This window comes from Vulpes lagopus, chromosome 1 (genome assembly GCF_018345385.1).
Source record: "Vulpes lagopus strain Blue_001 chromosome 1, ASM1834538v1, whole genome shotgun sequence".
Taxonomy (NCBI): domain Eukaryota; kingdom Metazoa; phylum Chordata; class Mammalia; order Carnivora; family Canidae; genus Vulpes; species Vulpes lagopus.
This window is the reverse complement of record NC_054824.1, coordinates 156,224,493-156,249,190: the sequence shown is the minus strand read 5'-3', so window position 1 is coordinate 156,249,190 and position 24,698 is coordinate 156,224,493. Positions and strand designations below refer to the sequence as shown.

Below are 24,698 nucleotides of genomic sequence, written 5' to 3'. Positions count from 1 at the left end.
AATGAACAGATTCAAACCAGCTGCCCTCAGTTACTCTCTGAAAGCATTTGATATTTCTGAGTGCCCCCTGGGAACTAGATATTAGTAAGTCCTCTCTCTTCCCTTGAAATGATCAAGACACAGTTAGTTCTTACTATTTAGACTCAGGTAAAACTGGATGTGTGTATCATCGGCTACTTGGATAGTATAGGCATAAACATGAATCTAATTGGCAATTTAATGAAAATATAACAGAGCATGAGTCTGGGATATTGAATGCTTAGATGAATGTTTAATTAAAACTTTACTGCAAGTTGTGATCACATTCAAGAAATATTCCAGGCTGACACTGTTTGAGATGTTTACAAGCTTCTTGCAGACAATCATGCCTTGTGTGATAAAATATTAACAATTACAGACATCACAGAAAGGCAGCAAGGTCATTGCCCATTTCAAAGAGCATTCATTGACTGTTATTTGAATAAAGTATCTTTTCACCAAAACTCTAATCCTTGCTGTTTTGCCAAATTAGAGAACTGAAAAGCCCTATGTTTGTGTACTTTCATAGGAAACCAAAAGAAACACAGGTAAGAGAATTTGCTACAGGATCAAACATGAATGAAGCCACTTTTTGAGTTAGTGGACCCTCAAAATGGAAATGCAATGACAGCTGGCTTATTATCTCCCCTATTTCATAAATAGAACTTTATTATGAAGATAGTGGAAATAGATCTTAAGTTGCCATTGTCACAATTGTCACTTGTCACATTGTCACAATTGTCACTTGTTACATTGTCACAATTGTCACTTGCAAGCTGGAACCTAAGACTGATGAATATAGCTTTCATCTGACAAACACTGACCAAAATCATGAATATCATCAAAAGGAGGTACAGTTAGAACAGAGACAGAACATAAATGATATATTATCTTTCCCAATACATAATGAATAGACTATTCTTGATAATAAATATTTATTAATTAAAGCATCTAAATGACTATGAAAAATAAAAATACAAGAAAATAAGTTGACTCATGCAGCACTTTTATAAAAAGTAAAAATAATCTAATTAGTCCAGGAGTTTATAAAGGGAAATGAGCTGGTTGGCTAGTGAGGGAATGAGGTGCCAGAAGGCTTCTATGTAGTCAGGGTTACAGCTGTATTGGTGGAAAGTTGGGCTCCTGTAGGCTTGGCCTGTTTCATGTTTCTTCTGGTAGACTTGTCCACACTCTCTACTGCTTTTTTCACCCAGTCAGCTTGTGGATCGGCACAGAATTTAAAGCCACGTCTGGTAATAAATCTGCGATATAAGGAAAAGATAGAGTTAGTCATATCCTCACAGCCTTGGAATCAGGAGTTAAGATTAAACCAGATTTAAGAGATTTTCTGCAGAAATTATTCTCAAAACCTTGACACTCAAAACCTTGACCTTTTCCTGCAATCTGTTTTAACACAAAACAGAAATATTTCCAGGTCATATCCAGCTCTTTTGTTCATCATAATTTTCAAATTCCTTTTTCCACCCAAGCTACCAAATGTTGTAACTACGCTGGACATTTGAGGTCACCTCATTCAATTATTACACGTATCTTCCTTTTCACAACTAAACACACTTATCTTGTTTTCTGGACAAAAGTGATTTCTTTAATTTCTTTGGGTAAAATTGCAGTTATGTGTTGGGAAGAGCTGCTATTCTGAAAATGAGATCCTGGAAAGAGAATGGTATTATATTGGCTAGTTTTTGCACATTTCCTTGAGATACGGTAACTGATAAAACATGGCACTCTACTTTAGCACACCATCAAGGAAGGGAAGGGAAGGGAAGGGAAGGGAAGGGAAGGGAAGGGAAGGGAAGGGAAGGGAAGGGAAGGGAAAAGGCATTTGATATTGCTGAGTGGAAGGGAAGCAGGGAAGCATCCCACAAAAGTGTGGTTATATGGTCAAATCCTAAGCCAGACCAGCCACCTCTACACCTAACCCTCAGAACTGAGCACAATATTCATCTGGTGCCCAGTCAAATTATGCTTCTAAACTAAATCAGAAAGGAGAATGATATTCTTTATTTGACTGTCAGATTTTTTTCAATAATTGGTATTTAGTGCTACATAAACACCTGGTTAATATGAAAAAAAAAAGGGTGGGTATTGGTTCTCTTGAGGTCTTTCTCCATGCCAGTTTCCTGAGGAGGGCAGTATTTCTATATACAATGTCCCATCAAGCCCAGCTTTGGGGGAGACAAACTCACATTACTGCTCTCATGGAGCCCTCCTTGATGGTATAGGTCTTGATGTTTTTAACTGGCAGTCTCTTGGTCGTCAGACTCATACAGATGCTCCTTTCTAGGACTTCACTCCCCACACCTGGAGAGGAAAATCAAGCAGACAAATTATCGTTTCAAATAGTATAAATGCTACAGTGCTATAAATAAAATAACAAAGAGTGATGTAATAAAGAGTAACTTGGGAAAGGCAACATTAAACGTGGGAAGAGGCCCGTGTGTTATTTTAAATGTTAAAGTGTGAGATATATAAAGGATGTAGTTCATAAACTCTTCATCCTCAATAGAAATCCTCCTTAAGGGGGATTTCTAAACTTCAGTTCAGAGAGCAATCTTGCATTGGAGAAGGGGAAATAACTTGGGAGAGTTAATAATATTAAGGTTTGGTAGAATTTAATCAAGGTTTCTAAGTGCTGATTTTTTCCTAAGGTAAAATGACTGTTATTTGCTTCCCAAGGAAATATTCAGCTAAAAAAGCTTCTAAAGTAACAGGTAACGATGATCAAGTTTGATTGTCAGTGTTGCTGGTATCAGAAGGCTTTTTTTTTTTTTTTTAACATGAAACTAAATATAAGGTGCTTGTCAGCTAGCTACGCTCCTCTTCATCCCTCCTTCTTTCCAGCACTCCCAGTATCCTGTCCACACATTCTTTATCCCCATCTTTGCCAACTTTTGTTTAATGCTCAACTGTCTTGAGCCCAGTAAAAGAGATTGTTTCTTGTATTTCTCTCACTACTTAGGAAACAATATTTTTCTCTGAGAAATACCTAACATGGATTCCCAAGACTCAAAGAATCCTACTAGACTCTAAATTCCCAAACCTTCTTATTCTCAGCAGTGTGATCAGTGAAGAAACTTTTGCCTCTGTGGCAGAGCTGAGTCAGAGCAGAGATTGCTTTGCCTGCCGTTGTACATGGAGGCTAAGCCCCAGTGGGGCTCACAGAGGTCATTCAAGGAGGAAGCTTGAGAAGTGACCCAAGTGTCTTCAGTTTTCCTCTGTCTCCAAAAGAGGGTCACTGCCCCCACCCATACCTGGGTTTCCACCAAGCAGCAGACCTATTGTCTCAGCAAAATGCCAGACACATGGCAATATTTACCCTAATTTATTAGCCTTAAAGTTGTTGGTTTCATCAATATTTATTTTGCCCACAATTTCAGGGAATTCCAGACCTTGCCACCTCTCTTCACGGACACCCTTAGATTCCATGGTCAGATTCAGATATCCTATTCTACATAGTAAGGCTACAAATTAGGAGGTTGAAAGGAGAGTTAACCGAAACATTAATTATACTTGAAGGATATTCTCTCTTATTGCCAGAGCACAAGGAGAAGTAAATTTCAATCAGTTGGGGGAGAAATGATTTTTTAAGAAAATATGTATAGAACAGTCAGCTGAGGCTCAGTATAGCCAAGTCTCATCTGGGTACATCTTGCAGGTTTATCTGAATGTGTATAAGGCACTGATCTATTTGTTAGCACTTAACATATGGTCTCTTATAAATTAAAGAAATGTATCATTAATGGAAACAATATTCAAAGCAGTAATAATAGACTCTCCCATATAGCTGAAGGCAATACTGATTTCCTAGGTAGGAAGGTATGAGCTCCCAATCATTTTTTTAAATAGAAATTATTGGGACGCCTGGGTGGCTCAGCGGTTGGGCATCTGCCTTCAGCCCAGGGCATGATCCTGGAGACCCGGGATCAAGTTCCGCATTGGGCTCCCTGCGTGGAGCTTGCTTCTCCCTCTGTTTCTGCCTCTCTCTCTCTCTCTCTGTCTCTCTCTCTGTCTCTCATGAATAAATAAAATATTTTTTTAAAGAAATTATTGGTTTGCTTCAGAACATATAGCCTCCAACTCATTCCCACATTGTGTCTAAACTTTCAAAAATTTTGAGAATTTATCAAGATCAATATTAAATAGGCAAAAGCTACAAAGGCACATATAATCATCACCACCATTTCACAGGTAACATTAATCAAGAAATTACTACTAGAGAGCAAATCTGATAAGTGTTCCTAAATTTTTGATATTTTTTCATTTTAACCCCAGGTAAGAATATATTATATTCAACTTATAAGTAACTGTTGGTGTTGGTGCAGAGAGGTTAAGAAATTTACTCCAAATCACACAATTATGAAAAGTAGGAGCCCAGATTTTAGGCAAGTTCTGTCTTCAAAATCTATTAAGTCCCCTAAAATCAAAATTATCATTCCCATTTTGCACATGGGAAATCTGAGGCTTATCCTGGGGAAGGAAAGCAGTTCACTCCAGTCAAAACCTGAGTCAAACACCAAATGGGCCCACCTGCCTGCATCTCTGTTCTTCTCTCATAAAGAACTTTTCAACTTACCTTCCACGATGAATTCAGTGAGAAAGCAGATCCCAAACAGGGCCAGGAGGAGAGATCTCATGGTTGAGGTCCGGCTTAGCTGTTCAGGGAGAGAGTGAGGAACAGCTGCTAGTAGAAGCCTCTTTATTACTCCAGTGGTCAGCGCACTTCCTGTGGTAAGAGGGGGCTTTCAGGGTAGGTGTGGACTAGTGGAAAGACTGTGTAGTACAGATGCTTTTTTCTTTAAGAAAAAGTTCCTTTGCCCCCGCTCATACTAACCCCACATCTTGTGGCCTTTGCCCCTGCTCCTGTGGTTAATGTGTTAATGAAACCAAATGTGTGCATTAAAGGAACAAGGTTGTCTCATCTCCTGCTACCAGACTAAATTCAAATCTTCCACTGAAGACTCAAAGTCAAAGGCCACAATACCACGGCCCAGCATAGGAGCAGTGTAAGGAAATGAGGTGCAATGGTCACTGTGGTTCTGTTCCCCTACCTATCTCATATCACATCCACTGTGACGTGAGGCTTCCACCACCATGGCTCATGAGCCCCTGATGCCATCCAGAGCAACTGCTTAGGTGGGCAAAGGGATGCTACTACCACTCTGAGCTTCTCAGCTTTTTTTTTTTTTCTTCTCATTTCTCTCCTCTACCCTCATTCAAATCACTCCCATTTCTTTACACACACACACACACACACACACACACACACAATCATACCCAAGAAACAGTTAAATAAGAGTGTTTGGATCATGTCTATATGCATATGTTTGCTTTATTGAAACTTAGTATATACCTTTTAAAAACCTTTGGAAGGGTACCTGGGCAGCTCAGGTCATGATCCTGGGGTTCTGGGATCGAGCCCTGCATTAAGCCCTGCATCAGGCATCCTTCTCCCTCTGACCCTTGCCCTCCGTTTGTGCTCATACTCTCTCTTTCTTTTGCTCTCTTTCTCTCTCAAATGAATGAATAAAAAAAAAATATTTTAAAAAGTAAAATAAAATAAAAAGCTTTTGAAGATTTCCTGACATGAAGTTTATTTTTTTTAAGTGAGAGAAAGAGAAAATTATCTATAATCATATCATTCTGACAGTTTTCATTCTTAAATGTTTTCTTCCAGTAGATCTCTATAGGTAGACATATGTTTGCATACTCGTGACAATCATAAATACTGTTTTAGCATCGGTGTAAATATCTTCCCAGGGTTCTTCATAGGCTTCATGTTTCTCATCTGAGTAAACAAATGCACACACACATTAACCATTCCCTCGTAACATTGTTATATAGATCATATATGTAAGGTAAGTTTTCATTAACATATACTGAATCATTTCCCCTCCATAGCCAGAAGTGGATCACTTGGCAAAATCATTTGACCATCTTTTAGTTCTTGCTACATGTTACAGAGAAGAAGAATGTAGCTTCTACTTGCAATCTAGCAGGATTTGATTGTATCAGTTGTACCTTCCTGGCATTCAATTTGTTATTGTTTTGTCTGGTTTTGTTTTACATAAGTATCTATAAAATGTATTTATTCATTATGTGTTTGCACAAGCAACTAAAAAGTTTGCTTTTTAGTGGTATATGAGAATAATATACTTATTCTCTTAGGTATATGAGAATAATATTCTTATTTAACACATAAATAGCTAAAAGATTTTGCCACTGCTATAGAGGACACAAATAAACTCCTATATTTCCATGAAAATTAAGGCTAACCTCAAAGAGATTTTTTCATTAATGGCATTTAATTTTCCAGCCAGATATCACTCTAGACCTCAGAGTGGCTTTTTAGTTATCTGTAACTGGCTACCATCAGTCCTTAACATCTGAACACAACTTGCCACTCAAAATGCTTTTCCTTCTATTACTCTCTGACATGGAGAATATGAAGTTTTCTAACCAATTTCCAAACACAGAACCTGGGGCCATCTTAGACTCATTGCTATCTGCTCGTATGTCCTCTTCAACCAAACTACATTAAGTATACCTTCCAAGTAGCTCTTTAATAGGCCTGCTCCTCTCTTTCCACACTGTTCTAGGCAGGCCCTCATCATCCCTTTCTAGACAACTGCAGTAGACCAAGTGGTTTCCCAGTGTTGGCTCTCCTCCCTTTCCAATCCATTCTCCACAATATTGCTAGAGCAAGTATTCTACTGCATTAATCTAATCATGTCATTTCTCTACTGAGAAAATCTTTGCTAATTTCCATTGTCCACAGATTTTATTTCAAATTTCTTATTGTCCTATACAAGGTTGTTCAAGATCTAACACTTCTTTTCCTTTTAGACTCTCTTTCTATCCCTGACACATGCTCCCAACCCCTCTGCCTCAACAAACATGTGCCCAACCAAATATATCATCTTCTCTTATATACCCCACATATGGCTTCCTTTAGCTAGAATTTCTGTCTCAGCTTCCTACTTATCAACTGCTCCCCTTCCTATAAGTTTTCCTGAATTCTCTAGATAAAATTAAGTTGTGCCATCCTCTGTGCTCCCTTGAAGTTCTGGTTTATTGCCCTACTCAATTATATTTCTGCATCTCCCACTAGATGTCAGTCTCCTTGAGAGTAGGGAACTTGATTTAGTCTTCACTGGGTCCCTGGCATTAGCAGAATAAAATAGTTTTTGAATAAATGAATTCTTTTTTTTAAGATTTTATTTATTTATTCATGATAGTCACAGAGAGAGAGAAAGAGAGAGGCAGAGACACAGGCAGAGGGAGAAGCAGGCTCCATGCAGGGAGCCCGACGTGGGATCCGATCCCAGGTCTCCAGGATCACGCCCCGGGCCAAAGGCAGGTGCTAAACCGCTGCGCCACCCAGGGATCCCAAATGAATTCTTTTTAAAAGACCAAAATTAGGGTGATATACATTAAGTGAAGGATGACTACCTAAGAACGCAAAGCCAGGAATTGTGATGTGTGGTTTTCTCTGTGTTTTTAATCAAATGACAATTTGACCAATGGTTGAATATTTATTTAGCACATCGAAATGGAATTTCCTAAAATCTAGAATGAATTATTCACTTCCAGTTTTTCAAGGCATAACTAGAGTCTCTGATGGAGAAGAATTAAGTAACAAGTAAGTAGAAACCTAGCACAAAATAGGCCTAATCAGCTAATACGTGGACATTGATTAACAACAACCAGTATTGCAAAAGGCAGGATTTCTTTATTTTTTATAACTGAAAAATAGACCTTTCTATACATACAGCACATTTTCTCTATCCATTCATCCATCAAAAGACACTTAGGTTGTTTTCATGTCTTGGCTATTGAGAATAATACTTCAATGAACATGAGGTACAGATATCTCTTCAAAATAGTTACTTCATTTCCTTTGGAAAATGAAATAATTTTTGTTAATAGCCTTTCTAACAAGTATAAGAGGATACTTCATTGTGATTTTGATTTTCATTTCCCATCTTTATTAGTGCATGAGCGATTTGTATGTCTTTGGGAAAGTGTCTAGTCAGCTTACTTTTAATTGGATTATTTTTTTTTTTTTTTGCTAATGAGTGGGTTGTATGAGTTCCATATTTTTTTTTATATTAACTCCTTATCAGATAGCTGGCTTACAAATATTTTCTCCCATTCTGTAGGCTGCCTTTTCATTTTGTTGATTGTTTCTTTTATTATGCAGAAGTTTTTAGTTTGACATAGTCCCACTTATTTACTTTTTATTTTGTTGCTTATGCTTTTGGTGTCGTATCCAAAAAAATCATTGTCAAACCAGTGTCAAGAAACTTTTTTCCAATGTTTTATTCTAGGAGTTTTATGATTCTAGGAATTACATTTAAATGTTAAATCCATTCAGAGTGAAATTTTGTAAGTGGTTTAAGATAGAGGTCCAATTCCATTCTTTTACATGTGAATATCCAACAAATAAATATCCAATTTATTGAAGAGACTATCCTTTCCACAATGAGTAATCTCAGATCACTTGTCAAATACTAATTGACTGCATAAGTATGGGTTTGTTTCTGGGCTCTTGATTCTGTTCCATTGGACTATATGTCTAGTTTTATGCCAATACCATACAGTTTTGATTACTTTAGCATTGTACTATAGGTTGAAGTTGGGAAAGGTGATGCCTCCAATTTTGTTCTTCTTTCTCAGGATTGCTTTGGTTATTAAGAATCTTTACTTATCCCACATGAATTTTAGGATTGTTTTTTCTATTTCTGTGAAAAATGCCATTGGAATTTTGATAGAGATTGTACTGAATTCTATCAATGGCTTTGGATAATATGGGCATTTTAACAATAATAATTCTTCCAATCCATGAGCACAGAATATCTTTCCATTTATTTTTGTATTTCTCAATTTCTTTCATCAATATCTTATAATTTTCAGTGAACAGATCTTTCACCTCTTTGGTCAAATTTATTCATAAGTATTTATCAGTTTTGATGCTATTTGAGTGAGATTGTTCTCTTCACTTCTTTTTCAGATATTTCATTTAGTGTTTAGAAACACAACTAATTTCTGTATGTTGATTTTTTACCCTGCAAGTTTACTAAATTTGTTAGTTGTCACAGTTTTTTGACAGAGTCCTTTGCTTTTCCTGTATATAAAATCAAATAATCTGAAAACAGACAATTTTACTCTTCGTTTCCAATTTAGATGTCTTTTATTTCTTTTTCTTGCTTAATTGTTCTGGCTAGTATGTCTAGCACTATGTTGGATAAAAGTAGCAAGAATAGACACCCTAGTCTTATACCTGATCTTAGAAGAAAAGCTTGTCACTTTTCACTATATGGTATGATGTTGGCTGTGGGCTTATCATTAATGACCTTGTTATGTTGAGGTATATTCCTTCTACACCCAGTATGTTGAATTTTTAATCATGAAATGATGTTGAATTTTGTCAAATGCTTTTTCTGTATCTTTTGAGATAATCATATGAGTTTTATCTTTCACTCTATTAATGTGATTTACAACATCTATTGACTTGCATATGCTGAACTACTCTTGCATCCCAGGGATAATTCTTACTTGATCATGATATGTGATCCTTTGATGCACTGTTGAATTCAGTTTGCCAGTATTTTGTTGATAATTTTTTGTGTCTATATTCATCAGGGATATTAGCCTATAGTCTTCTTGTACTGTCCTTATCTGGCATTGGTATTAGGATACTGCTGGCCTTATAAAGTGAATTTGGAGTATTCCCACCTTCTCAACTTTTGGAAGAGTTTGAAGACTGGTGTTAATTTTTCTTTTTTGATGTTTAGTAGAATTCACCAGTGAAACCTTCTGATCTTAGGCTTTTCTTTATTGGAAGGTGTTAATTACCAATTGAATCTCCTTACTCATTATTAGTCTGTTCACACTTTCTGTTTCTTTGAGGTTCAGTCTTGGTAGGCTATATGTTTCTAGGAATTTATCCATTTCTTCTGGATCAGCCCATTTTTCGGCATATAATTTCACATTAATCTCTTATGATCTTTGTATTTCTGTAATAGCAGTTGTTATGCCCCCCTTTCATTTCTGATTCTATTTGAGTCTTCTTTCTTTTTTTTCCTAGTTATTCTAGCTATAGGTTTGTCAGTTTTTGTTTACCTTTTCAAAAAACATCTCTTAAATTCACTGATATTTTCTGATGTTTTTCTGGTCTCTATTTCATTTATGCCTACTCTGATCTTTATTATTCCCTTCATTTTGCTAACTTTGAACTTAGTTTGTTCTTTTTTTTTTTTCACATTCCCTGAGGTATGTAAAGTTAGGTCGCTTGACATCTTTTTCCCCCCTAATGTGTTTACCATTATAAGCTTCCCTCTTAGAACTGCTTATGTTGCATCTCTTAAGTTTTGTGATTCCATCTTCAAACTGTTTGAAGATATTTTTAATTTGCCTTTGATTTCTTTTTTGACCCATTGTTTGTTCAGAACTTTGTTACTCAATTTCCACATATTTGTAAATATTCCAGTTTTCCTCCTGTTACTAATTTCTAGTCTCATATTATTGTGGTCAGAAGAGATACTTGGTATGATTTCAGTCTTCCTTAATGTGCAAAGACTTGTTTTGTCTCCTATCATATGATCTAGCCTAAAGAATGGTCTGCATGTGCTTGAGAGGAATGTGTATTCTGCTTTTGTTGGATAAAATGATCTGTATATATCTCTTAGTTCCATTTGGTCCAAAGGGTAGTTCAAGTCCGATGTTTCCTTATTGATTTTCTGTCTCAATAATCTATCCATTGTTTGAAGTCGAGTACTGAAGTTCTCTGCTATTACTGCTCTTTCTCCCTGCAGATCTCTTAGTATTATTTAACATACTTGGTGCTCCAATGTATATTAATCACTTAATTCTATTGTAAAGGTTAAAAGACAAAAGCATTAAAAATAAATATGTTATCATAATTTATTAATAGACACACAATATAAAAAAGAGGCAAATTGTGATATAAAAACATAAAATATGGGTTGGGTATTAAAAGAGTTTTAACATCCAATTGAAGTTAACTTGTTATCAATTTACAATACATTGTTACATCTGTAAGATGTTTTATGCAAGTCTCATGGTAACCACAAAGCTAAAATCTACATTAGACACACAAAAGATAAAGAGATAAGAATTAGGTGCAGCCTGGGTGGCTCAGTGGTTTAGCGCTGTCTTCATCCCAGGGTGTGATCCTGGAGACCCAGGATAAAGTCCCACATCAGGCTCCTTGCAGGGAGCCTGCTTCTCCCTTTGCCTGTGTCTCTGTGTGTGTGTGTGTCTTCCATGAATAAATAAATAAAATCTTAAAAAAAAAAGGGAGAGATGAGAATTAAAGAATACCATTACAGAAAATAATTAAGTCACAAAGAAATACAGAAAGAGGGGTGCCTGAGTAGTTCAATAAGTTAAGTGCCTGACTCTTGATCTTAGTTCAGGTCTTGATCTCAAGGTCATGAGTTCAAGCCCCACATGGGTTCCATGCTGGATATGGAGCCTACTTTTAAAAAAGAGAAAGAAATGAAAAGAAAAAGAAATACAGAAAGATAAGAAGAAAGAAACAAGAGAACCACAAAACAACCAGGAAAAGAAAGTTGGCATTAGTAAGTCCTTACTCATCAATAATTTATTTAAATGTAAATGGATTAAATTCTCAAATCAAAATGTGTAGAATGATTGAATGGATTAAAAAAAAAAACAACTATGTGGTGCTTCACCTCAGCTTTAAGAATACATATCAGCTCAGAGTAAAGGAATGAAAGAAGATATTCCATGCAACTGGAAACCAAAAGAGGGCAGAGGTAATTGTATTTAGATAAAATAGACTCTAACTGCAAGAAGAGGCAAAGAATGTCATTATATAATGACAAAGGGGTCAATTCATCAAAATGATATAAAATTATAAATATATATGTACCCAGGGGTGCTGGGTGGCTCAGTCATTAAGGATCTGCCTTCAGCTCAGGTCATGATCTCAGGGTCCTGAGATTGAGCCCCATGTCAGCTCCCTGCTCAATGAGGAGTCTGCTTCTCCCTCTGCCTCTCCCTGCTCATGCTATCTCTCTCTCAAATAAATAAAATCATAAATATATATTTTTATGATTTTATATATATTTATTATATATGTATTTATATACATCCAAAGTCTTTACAAGGGTTAACAAATGTTTCCATGACTTTTGCCTTCATCCCTCACTCATTGTCTGACACCATTTTCTGCTGCTTTTTCTCCCTTATCCATCCACTGCAGTCACAATGACCTTTTTTGCTATATCTCAGACATGTCAGCCATGCTCCTGCCTCTTCACTTGCTATTTACTCTGCCTGATATACTCTTTCCACAGACATAAACATGGTTCATTCCCATTGCTTTCTCATTATGGCTTTTCCGAAATCCCCCAATTGAAAACTGCCCCACATAACCAATTTTGGTATCATTTGATTTCTCCTTGCTGCTCTATTTCCATGCATAGTACTTAGCATCATGCAATATAACCATATAATTTATTTGCTGATTTTTTAATTTCCCATATCCTTCCAGATATTTTTTTTTTTTTTTGTCTTTTTCATTCCTCAGAGTCTAAGGCAATGCCTGACACAGAGAAGGTGCTGGATTAATATATTCAGAATAAATGTAAATGCATGAAAGTATATAAGCACAAGCAAACATAAACATTTATACCTGCAAAGTCTGGTACTCTGGAACATCAGTACCACTTATATGTACATGACCACACAATGGGATTATAGAATCCATTTTTGAAAGAAAGCATTAATTTTTGAGGGAAGAAGATAGGAGTATGAAGGGTGCAAATAAGGAAACACAATTTATCTTTTCTTTTTACTTTTTACTCTAAATATTTTGATTCATCTGAAAAAAATAATTTGTATTTTATCATACATAACATATGTATACATACATATGTGTACATACATAACATATGTATACATACATACATAACATAATCCACATAAAACTATCTTTTGTAGAATGCATGTTTGTGTAATATTCCATTTTTCTACTGGATAATTTTAATATTAGTATGTAAAAATTCTTTATGATTCATCATAGTAAGTCTTTGCCAATTGCAGATGTTACAAATATTTTCTCTCAGTTTGTAGCTTGTCTTTTCACTATCTATATCATGTCTTTGAAAACAAAAAAAATTGCTAATTTTAACATAATCAAATTTATCAATGTTTATTCTATGATTATTGCTTTTCTGCCTTAATTAATTTTTTCTTTCCCTAAAGTCAGAAAAACTGACCCCTGCAAAAAGTTTTAAAGTCTTGCATTTGATATTTAAATTTTTAACTTTTCTGGTGATTATTTCTGTATGTGATGTGAAGTAGGGATCCAAATGCAATTTTTTTCTCTTTGGATAACTGAATTTTATATCCTGGCTATTGAATAGTTTCTCCTTTTCCCACACTACTATCATATATCAAAGGTCCACATATATGTGCATCTGCTCTAAATTCTTTAGTCTGTTCCATTGGTAGTTTGTCTATCCCTGACTCACACCATTCTATGTTAATTACTGTAGTCTTATAATTTAACCTGAATGTCTTGTAGGGCAAGCCCTCTTATCTTTTCCTTCAGAAGCATCGTGGGTTACGTTCATTCGTGATCATGAAAATGTAAATAAAGACCATGACATGACCCCATTTTATTCCCATTCAAATGGCCAGAATTAAGAAGTTTGATAATACTTCTGTGATGGCAAAGATGGAGCAATATCCATTACTCATGGCATTAGAAACTAGTACAATACTTAGGAAAGCAATTTGGCATGATCGTGTAAAGCTAAACATGTGCATACTATGAAGCTCCAGAAACTCTACTCCTGGTATGTAGATAGATATAGGTCTAGGTATATACTTAGATAATACCAAAAGCAAAGAGCACAAAGATACAAGTTATCTGAAATGTTCAAGTATTTATGTTGGGCGTAGGTTAGCGGTACATTACACAGTTTAATTAATTGAAAAGAGGGTCACTTATAGACCAAAGAGGATGATGTATAATGATATAACTCAGATTAGATCAACAGCTGTAGCAAAGGAGCTCAAACTCTGTTTCACAACAAAAAGTTTATTATTCACTTCCACAAAGTAAGTTCCTGATCAGTTATCTCTCTAGGAGGTCCTCCTCCAACAGGTGATTCAAGATCTAAGATGTTCCATCTTTGATCAAGAAAGTTGATTTTCGTATTGGTTGGGCAAAACCAGCCCTTAGGGTCTGGGAGTCATTTTTATCCAGTTGCTAAACAGGGAACAAAAGACCATGGAAAAGGCATACATACTCTTACCTACTTTGACTCAGAAGTGATATTTCTTCTTTAGTCCCATTTCGTGGGTAAGAACTAGTTATCTGGTTCCATTTAGGCACAAGGACAAATGAGAGAAGGGAGTTGCATCTGGGAAATGTAATAAAGATTTGTGTCTGGAAAGAAGAGCAATTAAGGCCTAGCATGCTCTGCCACAGCCATACAGCTATGATTAAACCAGTTGTGCCCATGAGGTTTCACTTTTTTAAAGGACAAAAATAAAAAGATTATGATAAATGGTTTTCTTTAAAACATTCTCCCAGTACATCTTTTAAATTGTACTTAGGTTTTCTCCTTAAATTAAAATAACTTTGTTATATTTTTTTCTGATAAAAGCAGTGTAATTGTTATAAAAAAGACACCATAGAAAAGTGAAAGAAAGAAAGAAAGAAAGAAAGAAAGAAAGAAAGAAAGATTCACCCAAATCCCACTGCCCAGAGATAACAATTTAGCCACTGTCGATAGATCTTCCTCCACACATCTCTCTAGGTAAAATATTCCTGTGTATATTATATCACTTTACCATCTTACTATAGCATTTGATAGCCAACGATTCATTGTACATTTGCAATGTGTGAGATTTGAAGCTAAGTAGTTAAGGGCATTAGCTCATTTAACCCTTACAGCAATATAATAAATTGAGTAGAATTATTATTTACATATTATAGATGAGAGAACTGAGGGTTGGAGGGGTTAAGTAATTCACTCACAATTACAAAGCTGAGTGATGATAGAGGGAAGATTCAAATTGCACTTAGCCAGATTCCCAAGCCAGTTCTTAACCAGTGCCTGTCAGATATTCTCTGATGCACTACAACTCCCCTGCTGCTAATCCCTGGGTTATTTCCTTTTTTAAAACCCTAGACCATGGGCAGCTCTGGTGGCTCAGCGGTTTAGCGCTGCCTTCAGCCCAGGGCCTGATCCTGGAGATCAGGATGGAGTCCCACATCGGGCTCCCTGCATGGAGCCTGCTTCTCCCTCTGCCTGTGTCTCTGCCTCTCTCTCTGTGTCTCTCATGAATGAATAAATAAAATCTTAAAAATAAATAAATAAATAAACCCTAGACCACACAGCAAAGAGAATATACATGTCTTCAAACTTTGCATACTTTTCTGTGTATCTGTTTGTCATAAATTCCCTCTAGGAAATTTGCACAAAATAGCCTTATGCTTTCATACATTCTGCTTTCTTAAGAAGTGCAAAGGTTGAATATGTAAAAATGAAACTGGCTGGCAAATTTGAGCCACATAAGATAACTCTCAATGGTCACTGCTTGTCCCCTGGTCTGCAAAGCCAAATTTGTTACATGCAAGTGAAATTCAAGGGTATTTATGTATGATGTATGAAACTGCAACTTAGAGTAAGGTCAGTGTAGGAGTTGATATACACTCCTACCAGTAAGGCGTGAAAGTACCTGTTTTCCCAAATCTACCAACATTGTATTTTATCAATCATTTTAGCCATTGCTAAATGATTTTATCTTATTGCTGTTCAGGTTTTTTTTTTTTTTCTGTTCAGTTTTAACTGCTTGAACTACTAGTGAGGTTGATAATCTTTTATTAATTACCTTTTCTAGGGATCCCTGGGTGGTGCAGCGGTTTAGCGCCTGTCTTTGGCCCAGGGCGCGATCCTGGAGACCTGGGATCGAATCCCACATTGGGCTCCGGGTGCATGGAGCCTGCTTCTCCCTCTGCCTGTGTCTCTGCCTCTCTCTCTCTCTCTCTCTCTGTGTGACTATCATAAACAAATAAAAATTTTAAAAAAAAATTACCTTTTCTAGTTCTTGTCCATTTCCATTGAAATGTTTTACTTTTTTATTGGTGAGAGTGCTTTGTCATATTTATTACAACTATTTTTCTACTAAATGTCCTGACTATTGCAGTGCTATATATAAAAAGTGAGGATCCTAGCTATATTCATATCATGCAATTCTACTTTCTGACAGGAACTACAAATACTTCCTGCAAACCTCAAGAATATCTTTGTTAACTGAAAACTTCAACTTAAAAATACAGATAAAACATTTTAGTTTTTGTGTCTTGTCTAAGATGTAGACCAGATGTTTCTATGATGGGAAAGTATCTTGCTGTTCTGACATTTGTGCAGGGGAGGGGGGACTCTCACCAAATCCATAATGAACAAAGCACTACTTCTCTTATGTTTTCTTTACTTATGAAGTAGGTGACTTACCACAAAGAAATACCGCTGAAAAGGGAGTGATAGAAACTCTATGCCATGAATATCAGGAAAGGTTCTACCACAAACTAGTTTTGAGGAATCAGCCAGTCATTCAGGCCTTTCAGTGACTTGGGGCTTCTATGTATACATCAACCTCATGGAAATATGGTGGAAACTGGCAATATTATGTCAACAAAATATTCAGATAACATACAACTTACAAGTCTAATTTGTAACAGTGTTTTTTCTCTTTTGCCATGGACGTTAGGCCACAGTCTATAAGACAATAATACAATTAGGACAATGACATTAAGAAAATTACATAGTTTGTGGCTACATTTAAGTTCAAGGTTATTAAAGAGAAGATAGAGAGAGAGAGAGAGAGAAATCTAGTATGAATTGAGGGAGTAGCTGTGCATGTCCCTAGGAGCTTCTAAGCAGTTTGGAAGGCAGGTATTGTGAAAATAAGTAAAGAAACATACTTTGATTTTTGAGTTGTCTTCAAAAGCAATTCTCCCATCATTCTGAGAGAATACCTACAATCCCTCCATTAAAATCATTCACTCATGAAGTTATTTATTCATTCAATATAGTTCTTACTGGATATAAGATACAGTCTTAGAAAGAGGAGAAAAGAACAAAGCATGACTCATATCCTGGTGAGTGATCTGTATCTATATACATGTAGATATATATCATAATCCATTGCAACATGACAAGGGCTAGAGTCGCTTGATCAATTACTTGAAATGGAACACTGAATGTTCAGGAGCCACAAATAATCCTGAGATAAATAAGGCATATAGCCTCACTCTCAGGCATTAACGTTGAACTATGGTTAATATATTACATCATAGACTGTCACCTTGTGCATCCCTAAAGGCATGCACAGAGAAGCTAAATTCTGAAGAACAAGAAAAAGTGTAGATCTACAAGGATTTCTCAAACTACTGCATTCCAAACATTAGTTCTGTAAGTTACTCCGTGAAAAAACAAGTGGGAGGTCCATTTCTAAAAAGCTTGGAAATTTTTGTGCAATATAAAATCACAGTATGTATCACCATATTAAAAGCTTTGAAAAGTCCAGTAAAAAATGGCTAACCCAGAATTTCCTAAGCACTTTTAAGTTACAGAACCCTTTCTCATAGAAGACTTAAACCATCTGGAGATGCATTCCAGAAACACCAATCTTAAACATGGATTCTGTCTAGGGAAGGTGGTACTAAAAGTGTAGGCATGATAGGGGTAGTTACTGCATATAGCAGCATCCAAGCTAAAGACTGCCCAGGAGGAAGAGGGGTTGGAGGTAATTTGATGGTGAATTCAACACAGGTGGAGACAGAGAACTTGATGCTAGGTGGAAATTCAATTGAATTATACATTTTTCAGTTGAATTCTCCAGCCTGCAGGTAAATCTTGGCTCTGTGGTACTTTTTTCCCTAATTACTACTCTGCTTCGGTTTATTTTCCAATCAAATTGTACATCTTCTTTTTCTAACAGTTTACCAAAAAAAAGTCAGTAACTAATTAATACAATAACTGATGCTGTTTACTTTCAGAAATCACTAATAAGGAACCGCTTAAGTTTTACATGATGGGTTATTTTTAATTTTACATGAGATACTGTGCAAAGACAATTTTTCCTTCAAAACACAAAGATTACATAGAAAACATAGCTATATCCCTACCTTGGACTTTGTGTAAATAGTTAAACCAATAAAATTAATAATTTGAGTTACTGAGATTTTTTTAGTGACATTTAATGAACTTTGCTAGATAAATGTTACCTATAACTATAGATATTAATAGTAAGTTTGCTTCAATAGTATAACCCAGAGATCCTACAACATACCCATCTCATGTTTTGTAAATAAAGTTTTATTGGAACACATCAGTGCCTATTTGCTTGTGTATCATTGATGGCTGTTTGCACACTACAGCAGCAGAGTCGATGAGTTGCATGGTCTTCAAAGCCTCAGATATTTGCTGCCTTTCCATTTATAGAAAAAGTGGGCACCCCTGACTTTTATGCATTATTAAAACCAGTTATGTTCAATAGAATATCAACTTTATATGCAGAGAAGGAGGAAAAGCCTAAGGAAGTACAACAAAATATTTATGAGAATTCAGCCAGGAAGTTACCAAGTTCAAGGTCAGGCTAACAGGGTGAGGACAAAATCTAGTAAGAGCCAGCTTCTGACATTTCAAGCTTCTGTATCATTTATACCTATTTTACTTATTCTTGGTTAGTGAAAGTATGTGATATTAATAGGAAGCACTTTCTCATTAGGTGGGTTCATATTTACCTTTGTTTCTTGATAAAAGAACCACCAAAAAAGAACTCAAAGAAATTTCTAAAAGGGTTGTGGTAATCAACAAGTTAAAAACCACTGCTCTACACTACTTAGGCATGTACTACTCAGAGCCAGGAGTCCACAGGCTCTAGGTGACACAGGAAATGTTACACACTGACCACCACATACAAGTGGCTTAAAAATAGTCTCTGCTACATTTCTCATCGTTCACACGTTGTTGGGGGATTGCACCAGAACAAACCATAGAGTCAAAGTAATCAACTATCCAGGGAAGGTTAGGCTGGGAAGAAGAAAGGTGCCTAGTCTCTGTGGTATCAAGTCAACCACTTTGCCAGGAAATTAAAATCAATAAGCAAAGTAGTAGTTGTTTTGTTTTTGGTTTTTCAGAAGGCTGCCATTTTGGCCACAAAATCTGCCATAAACTTAAAATCCTTTTTGGTGCAGAATTCAAAGCATTTATGGATTTCCTAAACTGGATTTTAATAAAACTCACTCTGCCTGGAAAGAAACAGGCACTGGCCAGGCCCTGAGGCCTAACCTCAGTGGCCAGCAGCCATTGGAAGGAGCCTCTCCTTGAGTAGCCACATACTGCACTGGGAACCATGAGCTGTTAAACCAGGACTTTATCCTTATCCCAGATCAGCCACTACAAGAGGTGTTACATAAAGGAGAATCAAAATCCTTCCCACTTCACAGACATCAGAATTAGAAACAGAACATGCAACATGTCAGGATCATAAAAGGGACTCCATAAATGGCAGCAATTATAATCCAAAGGCAGACACTGAAACCATCACAAAGACTCTGAAACTGGAGCCATGTCTTACAGAGAAGCTATGACAAAGAAGCAATGTGTGGTTTTCATCAGAGGTTATGATTTTATTTTTATGAATAATAAATGACTGATTTTTTAGAGTCAGCCAAACCTATGATTCTCTGCTTCACCATACCTGGTCTCCTCGTCATATCTGGAATATCAATAGGAAGATGGGTACATGTCATTAGATACCTTTAACCTCAAGCTAGAAGATATTTTCATCTGATCTCAAAGGATCAGTCACAAATACAAGATCTCTTTATGGTGGGATAATGGGTGTTACAGATTATCTAATTATCTAATTAACCAAAATGGTTTTTTATTTTAATGTTTATTGACCACTTTTCTAATTTTTTTTGACAGAGCAGAGTGAAAAAAATTGAATCCTTGATGACAGAGGCTCAAACAACTTATGTAGTGTTACTGGCAGGTCCAATAGCCTATCATGCAGAACCTAGCAGGCTTCTGAGATTGCATACATTACCTGAAGAGATATGATACCAGATTGAATCTAAATGGGTCCCCAAAGTTGACTGGAAAATTAAATTGATCAAACATCTTATCAGAGGCCTAGCATGAGCACTCTATATAGAGTAGCAGCCCTTACCCCATTCCCAAAATCTCTTGTCACCTGCTTTAGTTTAACTCATACCTCTTATCATCACCACCTGACATATTTTTATATATTCTGGACATTGTTCTTCTCTCTCTACTAGAATATAGTTCCCATAAGAACTGAGATTCTGTCTCACTATTGAATCTTCAGCACCTATAATGTAGGAATTCCATAAATATTTATTAAATGAATAAGTAAATACAAACTAACTTGCCTGTCATTTTATTCTTTCTTCTAAGAACTAAAAATAGGGATGCCTGGGTGGCTCAGTGGTTGAGCTTCTGCCTTTGGCTCAGGGTATGATCCCTGGGCCCTGGGATTGAGTCCTACATCGGACTCCCCACAGGCAGGCTGCTTCTCCTTCTGTCTATGTCTCTGCCTTTCTCTTTGTGTGTCTCTCATGAATAAATAAATAAAATCTTAAAAAAAAAAAAAAAAGAACTAAAAGCAGAAGCCCTGTTCAATTTAACTCAGGTCTAGGTCCTTGATACTGATATTGTCCTAGTGTGACAAAGAATATAAGGGGGGAAAGGCCAAAGGGGATGAGGACTAGTACAGGCATTCCACCATATTTTTACAAACAGTAAAACAAATTTACAGTTACAGGCCTTCTCCCTCCATATTGATCTCTTCCAGTCTGAACTTGTAGAGGTGGTTTGATTGGTTCAGTTAATGCCAATGGTTGCAAATGGAAATCTGGATTCTACCTTGGGGAAAAAGATTGTAATATGGGAACTTCCATAGACAAAGGAAGCCATACTGCCACTATTGTGACAAATATCCACAACATACATCAATGTGGAAAGGGAAAAAATCCACATCAATATTTTTAACAGCTCCATTACAGGCATAACCCAAATAACTAATTCACTCTCTTCTCCTCACTGAAAGGGGGAAACAATTCTCCATTTTGATATTTGCTTCTTTGAATTTCTTTCTTTCTTTCTTTCTTTCTTTCTTTCTTTCTTTCTTTCTTTCTCTTTCTTTCTTTCTTTCTTTCTTTCTTTCTTTCTTTCTTTCTTTCTTTCTTTCTTTCTTTCTTTCTTTCTTTCTTTCTTTCTTTCTTTCAAGTAGGCTCCACACCCAACATGGAACCTAACATGGGGCTTGAACTCACAACCCTGAGAGCAAGCCCTGAACTGAGATTGAGTCAGATGCTCAATTAACTGAGTCACGCAGGCACCCCTGCTTCCTTGAATTCCTGTATGTGCCCTTTTTGGGATGAGGTGGTTCCTGCCAGAAACGCCTAAAGTGCACCTGTAATTTCGAACTCGTCTCAACACATTCTCTTCTAGGAACTGTTTATTAATAGGATTAACATTTCCTCACACTAACATTTTAAGCATAAAATAAGCAAAGTTTACATATTCATGCAATTCCTTTCATGCCAGTTATGCAAATGTAATTACTCTTAGCAAATTTGTTTTGGCTGAGGAAAATCCAGATGCTGGAGAAAAATCTAAAGGTGTTTTTTTTTTTGTTTGTTTTTTGTTTTTGTTTTTTTTTAATGTTAGGATTCTATCAGTGGGAGGATGATTCCATCTTTGGTTTTGACAATAAACCCAGAAATTAATGAGTTTGGCAGTTCCAATAGGAAATAAAAATACTAGGATTAAAAAAATTCTCTAGCAAAAAGAATATAAAAGACATGAAAAAAGAACAAAGAAAGATAGGCTCTGGGAGAATGGAGTCTGGCACAGGTGTAGTGACTCTCTGTAGACTATTGGTAGAGACCCAAAGGGTCATAAAAAGAAGGGAAAGGTAAGTTGTAAACTCAGCCTAAGTACCAAAAAAGAATATAAAACGTTTATAGGTATTATAGGGAAGTTGGCATTAATTCAGGTTTACATTTAAAACTCATAATCAAAGATAGTAAAATACTGCAAATAACGATATGAAAATGAAGATAACTCTTAGGAGGAAGATGATGGCCTTTGAACAACACTTTGAATTTGTCAAAAGCCACTCGAGTCATGTCATTTACAGAGTGGCAGAAGTAGATGTGCTGGAATTGTGTGGATTTACCATGCTGCATTGTAGTTTTTGTTGATCTTTGCTCTGACTTCCACTGAGCCCTGCTAAGAATGTGACAGAGTAGACATTGGTTTCATGGTGTTGCCCATCACTGTAATTTGTTCTCCCATTTGTAAAAAGATGGTGGATTGACTAGGTTATTTTTAAGGTCTGTTCTAGTTCCCATCCCCTTTGGCCTTTCCCCCTCATATTCTTTGTCATATTAGGACAACATCAGTGTCAAGTAGCTAGATCCGAATTAAATTGAACAGGTCTTTTGTTTTTAGTTCTTGAGAGGATGAATAAAATGACAGGAAAGTTAGTTTAGATTTACTTATCCATTTAATAAATATCTATCGAATTCCTACATTATAGGTACTGAAGATTCAATAGTGAAACAGTCTCAGCTCTTATGGGTGTTATGTTTTAGTAGAGAGAGAAAAACAATGTGCAGAATATATAAAAATATGCCAAGTGGTGATGATAAGAGCTATGAGTTAAACTAAAGCATGTGACAAGAGATTTTGGGAATGGGGTAGGGGCTGCTACTTTATATGGAACAAGTGTTTGAAGAAATACCACTTCCACTGTGAAGCTATGCCTTATTAGAACAGATATAAAGACCTCTTCTAACAATATTTAGTGTAAACATACAACTTATGTGGGTCCACCTTGGTTATAAGATATATTCATCCTTTCTTTTTTTTGAATGTTATACTAATATTTAATTATTATTTTTAAATCATACAGCTTGTACTGCTAAAACAAATCAGCTTACTCATACTGAAAGTCTTCGTGTTTCCTTAAAATGTTTAATTATTGTGTTTGTTATTACCATTCTTCCTAAGCTGGCACATACAATCAAATAATGAGCCTTAGAGTATCTTCTAGGTGCTTTTGGAGTAAGAAGATCATCCCATGTTTGACAGATTGTAGATATAAATAGTATTAATGAAGTGCTTGTTATCTGCTAAATACTTTTGGTTACTCTCTCTTGTCCAAAATAACCTTATGACAGAAATTACTCCCATTTTCAAAAGAATAAACAGAAACTCAGCAAAGTTAGGTGATTCCTAGCACCATGTAGTTAGCCAAGACTTAGACATAGATCTGTTCATTTCTTTCCTCCATTACATGGTACCTTAAAAGAAGACTAACATAAATTAATTCCATTTGACAACTTCCCATCAAAAGCATACATGGCTACCTATGGAGGTCATTCTTTCAATTGCAAACAACAGAATATGTGTTAGTCAGAAATAATTTCCAAATTACACTGTGGGACTGCTCATAGCACTTGTCAGAGGCAGAAGTTGGAGTCTTGGATAGTGCATGGGTCACAGTCTATAGGACATCCGCCATAGCAACTTCTGAAAATTCCATGACTACACTTATCAAGGCAATGTGGTATTAGCAAAAGAATAGATCATTCTGTCAGTGGAGCAAAGTAGAGAGCCTAGAAACAGACCCACACAAATACAGTTAATTGATTTTTTACTAAGGAGCATAAAATTCATCAGAGCAAGTATAATCTTTCCCATTAAGGAGGATCCACCTAAGTTCCATGTTTAGACTAGATATTGTTGGAAAAATCCTCTGTATCTGTTCCAGTTCGTTAGGGAGGGCTGCACTGTAGAAATAGTATTTCTGGAAACAAAGTTAGATGGACTATTTATTTATTATATAAGCAGTTTAATGAATATTAATTCTAGAAAATTGTTTGGGAAACAGAAATAAGTTAAAATGTTAAAATCTAAAATTCTACTATCCAGAGATAACCATTCTTAGTACTTCAGTGTCAATCTTTCCAGATTATTTCCAATGCATTTAGGAAAAAGAGAGAGAAAGAGATGACTGAGAATATACTATCTATACTGGTCCTTAGCCTCTTTTCTTTTCACCTGAAATATTCATGAACATATTCCATGCCCACAAATATCTCTATCATTTTTAACCGCCATGGAGATTCTCTTAAATGCACGTAACAAAATGTATTTAACTTATCTCCTACTGAGGGACATTTAGATCATTTTAATGGGGGAGGGGATAATTATTACCAAGACTGCAGGAAAACATCCTTTCCCATGCATCCCCATACAGTTTTCCAGTCATTTCTTTAGACAGATTCCCTGTAGAACATCTACTAGGTTACGTAAGTGATATCCACTCGTTTCTCAGTATCACCTACATCTGTGAAGGAGGATCATTACACTCCCAGAATCCACTTCAGTGAAAAGGAGTAAAAATCTGGGATTGTTTTTTTCATGAAGTAGCAGAAAGCCACGGGAAGAGTGCTGGCAGCAGGAGCACCACTGCTGAAGCCAGCTTCTTCAGCTGAGAATGTAATGGCAAGGAGGCAAATCACACCACAACTATGTTCTTAGGTTTCC

General features: G+C 36.1%; 1 protein-coding gene across 1 annotated transcript in view; it reads right to left on the bottom strand.

The window, feature by feature from the left end:
* Positions 1-296: 296 nt before the first annotated feature.
* The window catches only part of LOC121499070 (cytokine SCM-1 beta-like), a 188,509-nt gene continuing 164,107 nt past the window's right edge, over positions 297-24,698 (bottom strand). The window contains exons 2-4 of the mRNA XM_041769570.1: positions 4,613-4,691; positions 2,226-2,340; positions 297-1,280 (exon numbers count right to left, since the gene is read on the bottom strand). Of these exons, the coding sequence (XP_041625504.1) occupies positions 1,118-1,280; positions 2,226-2,340; positions 4,613-4,673 (339 nt within the window). The 5' untranslated portion in view covers positions 4,674-4,691 and the 3' untranslated portion in view covers positions 297-1,117. The remainder of the gene's footprint in view (positions 1,281-2,225; positions 2,341-4,612; positions 4,692-24,698) is intronic.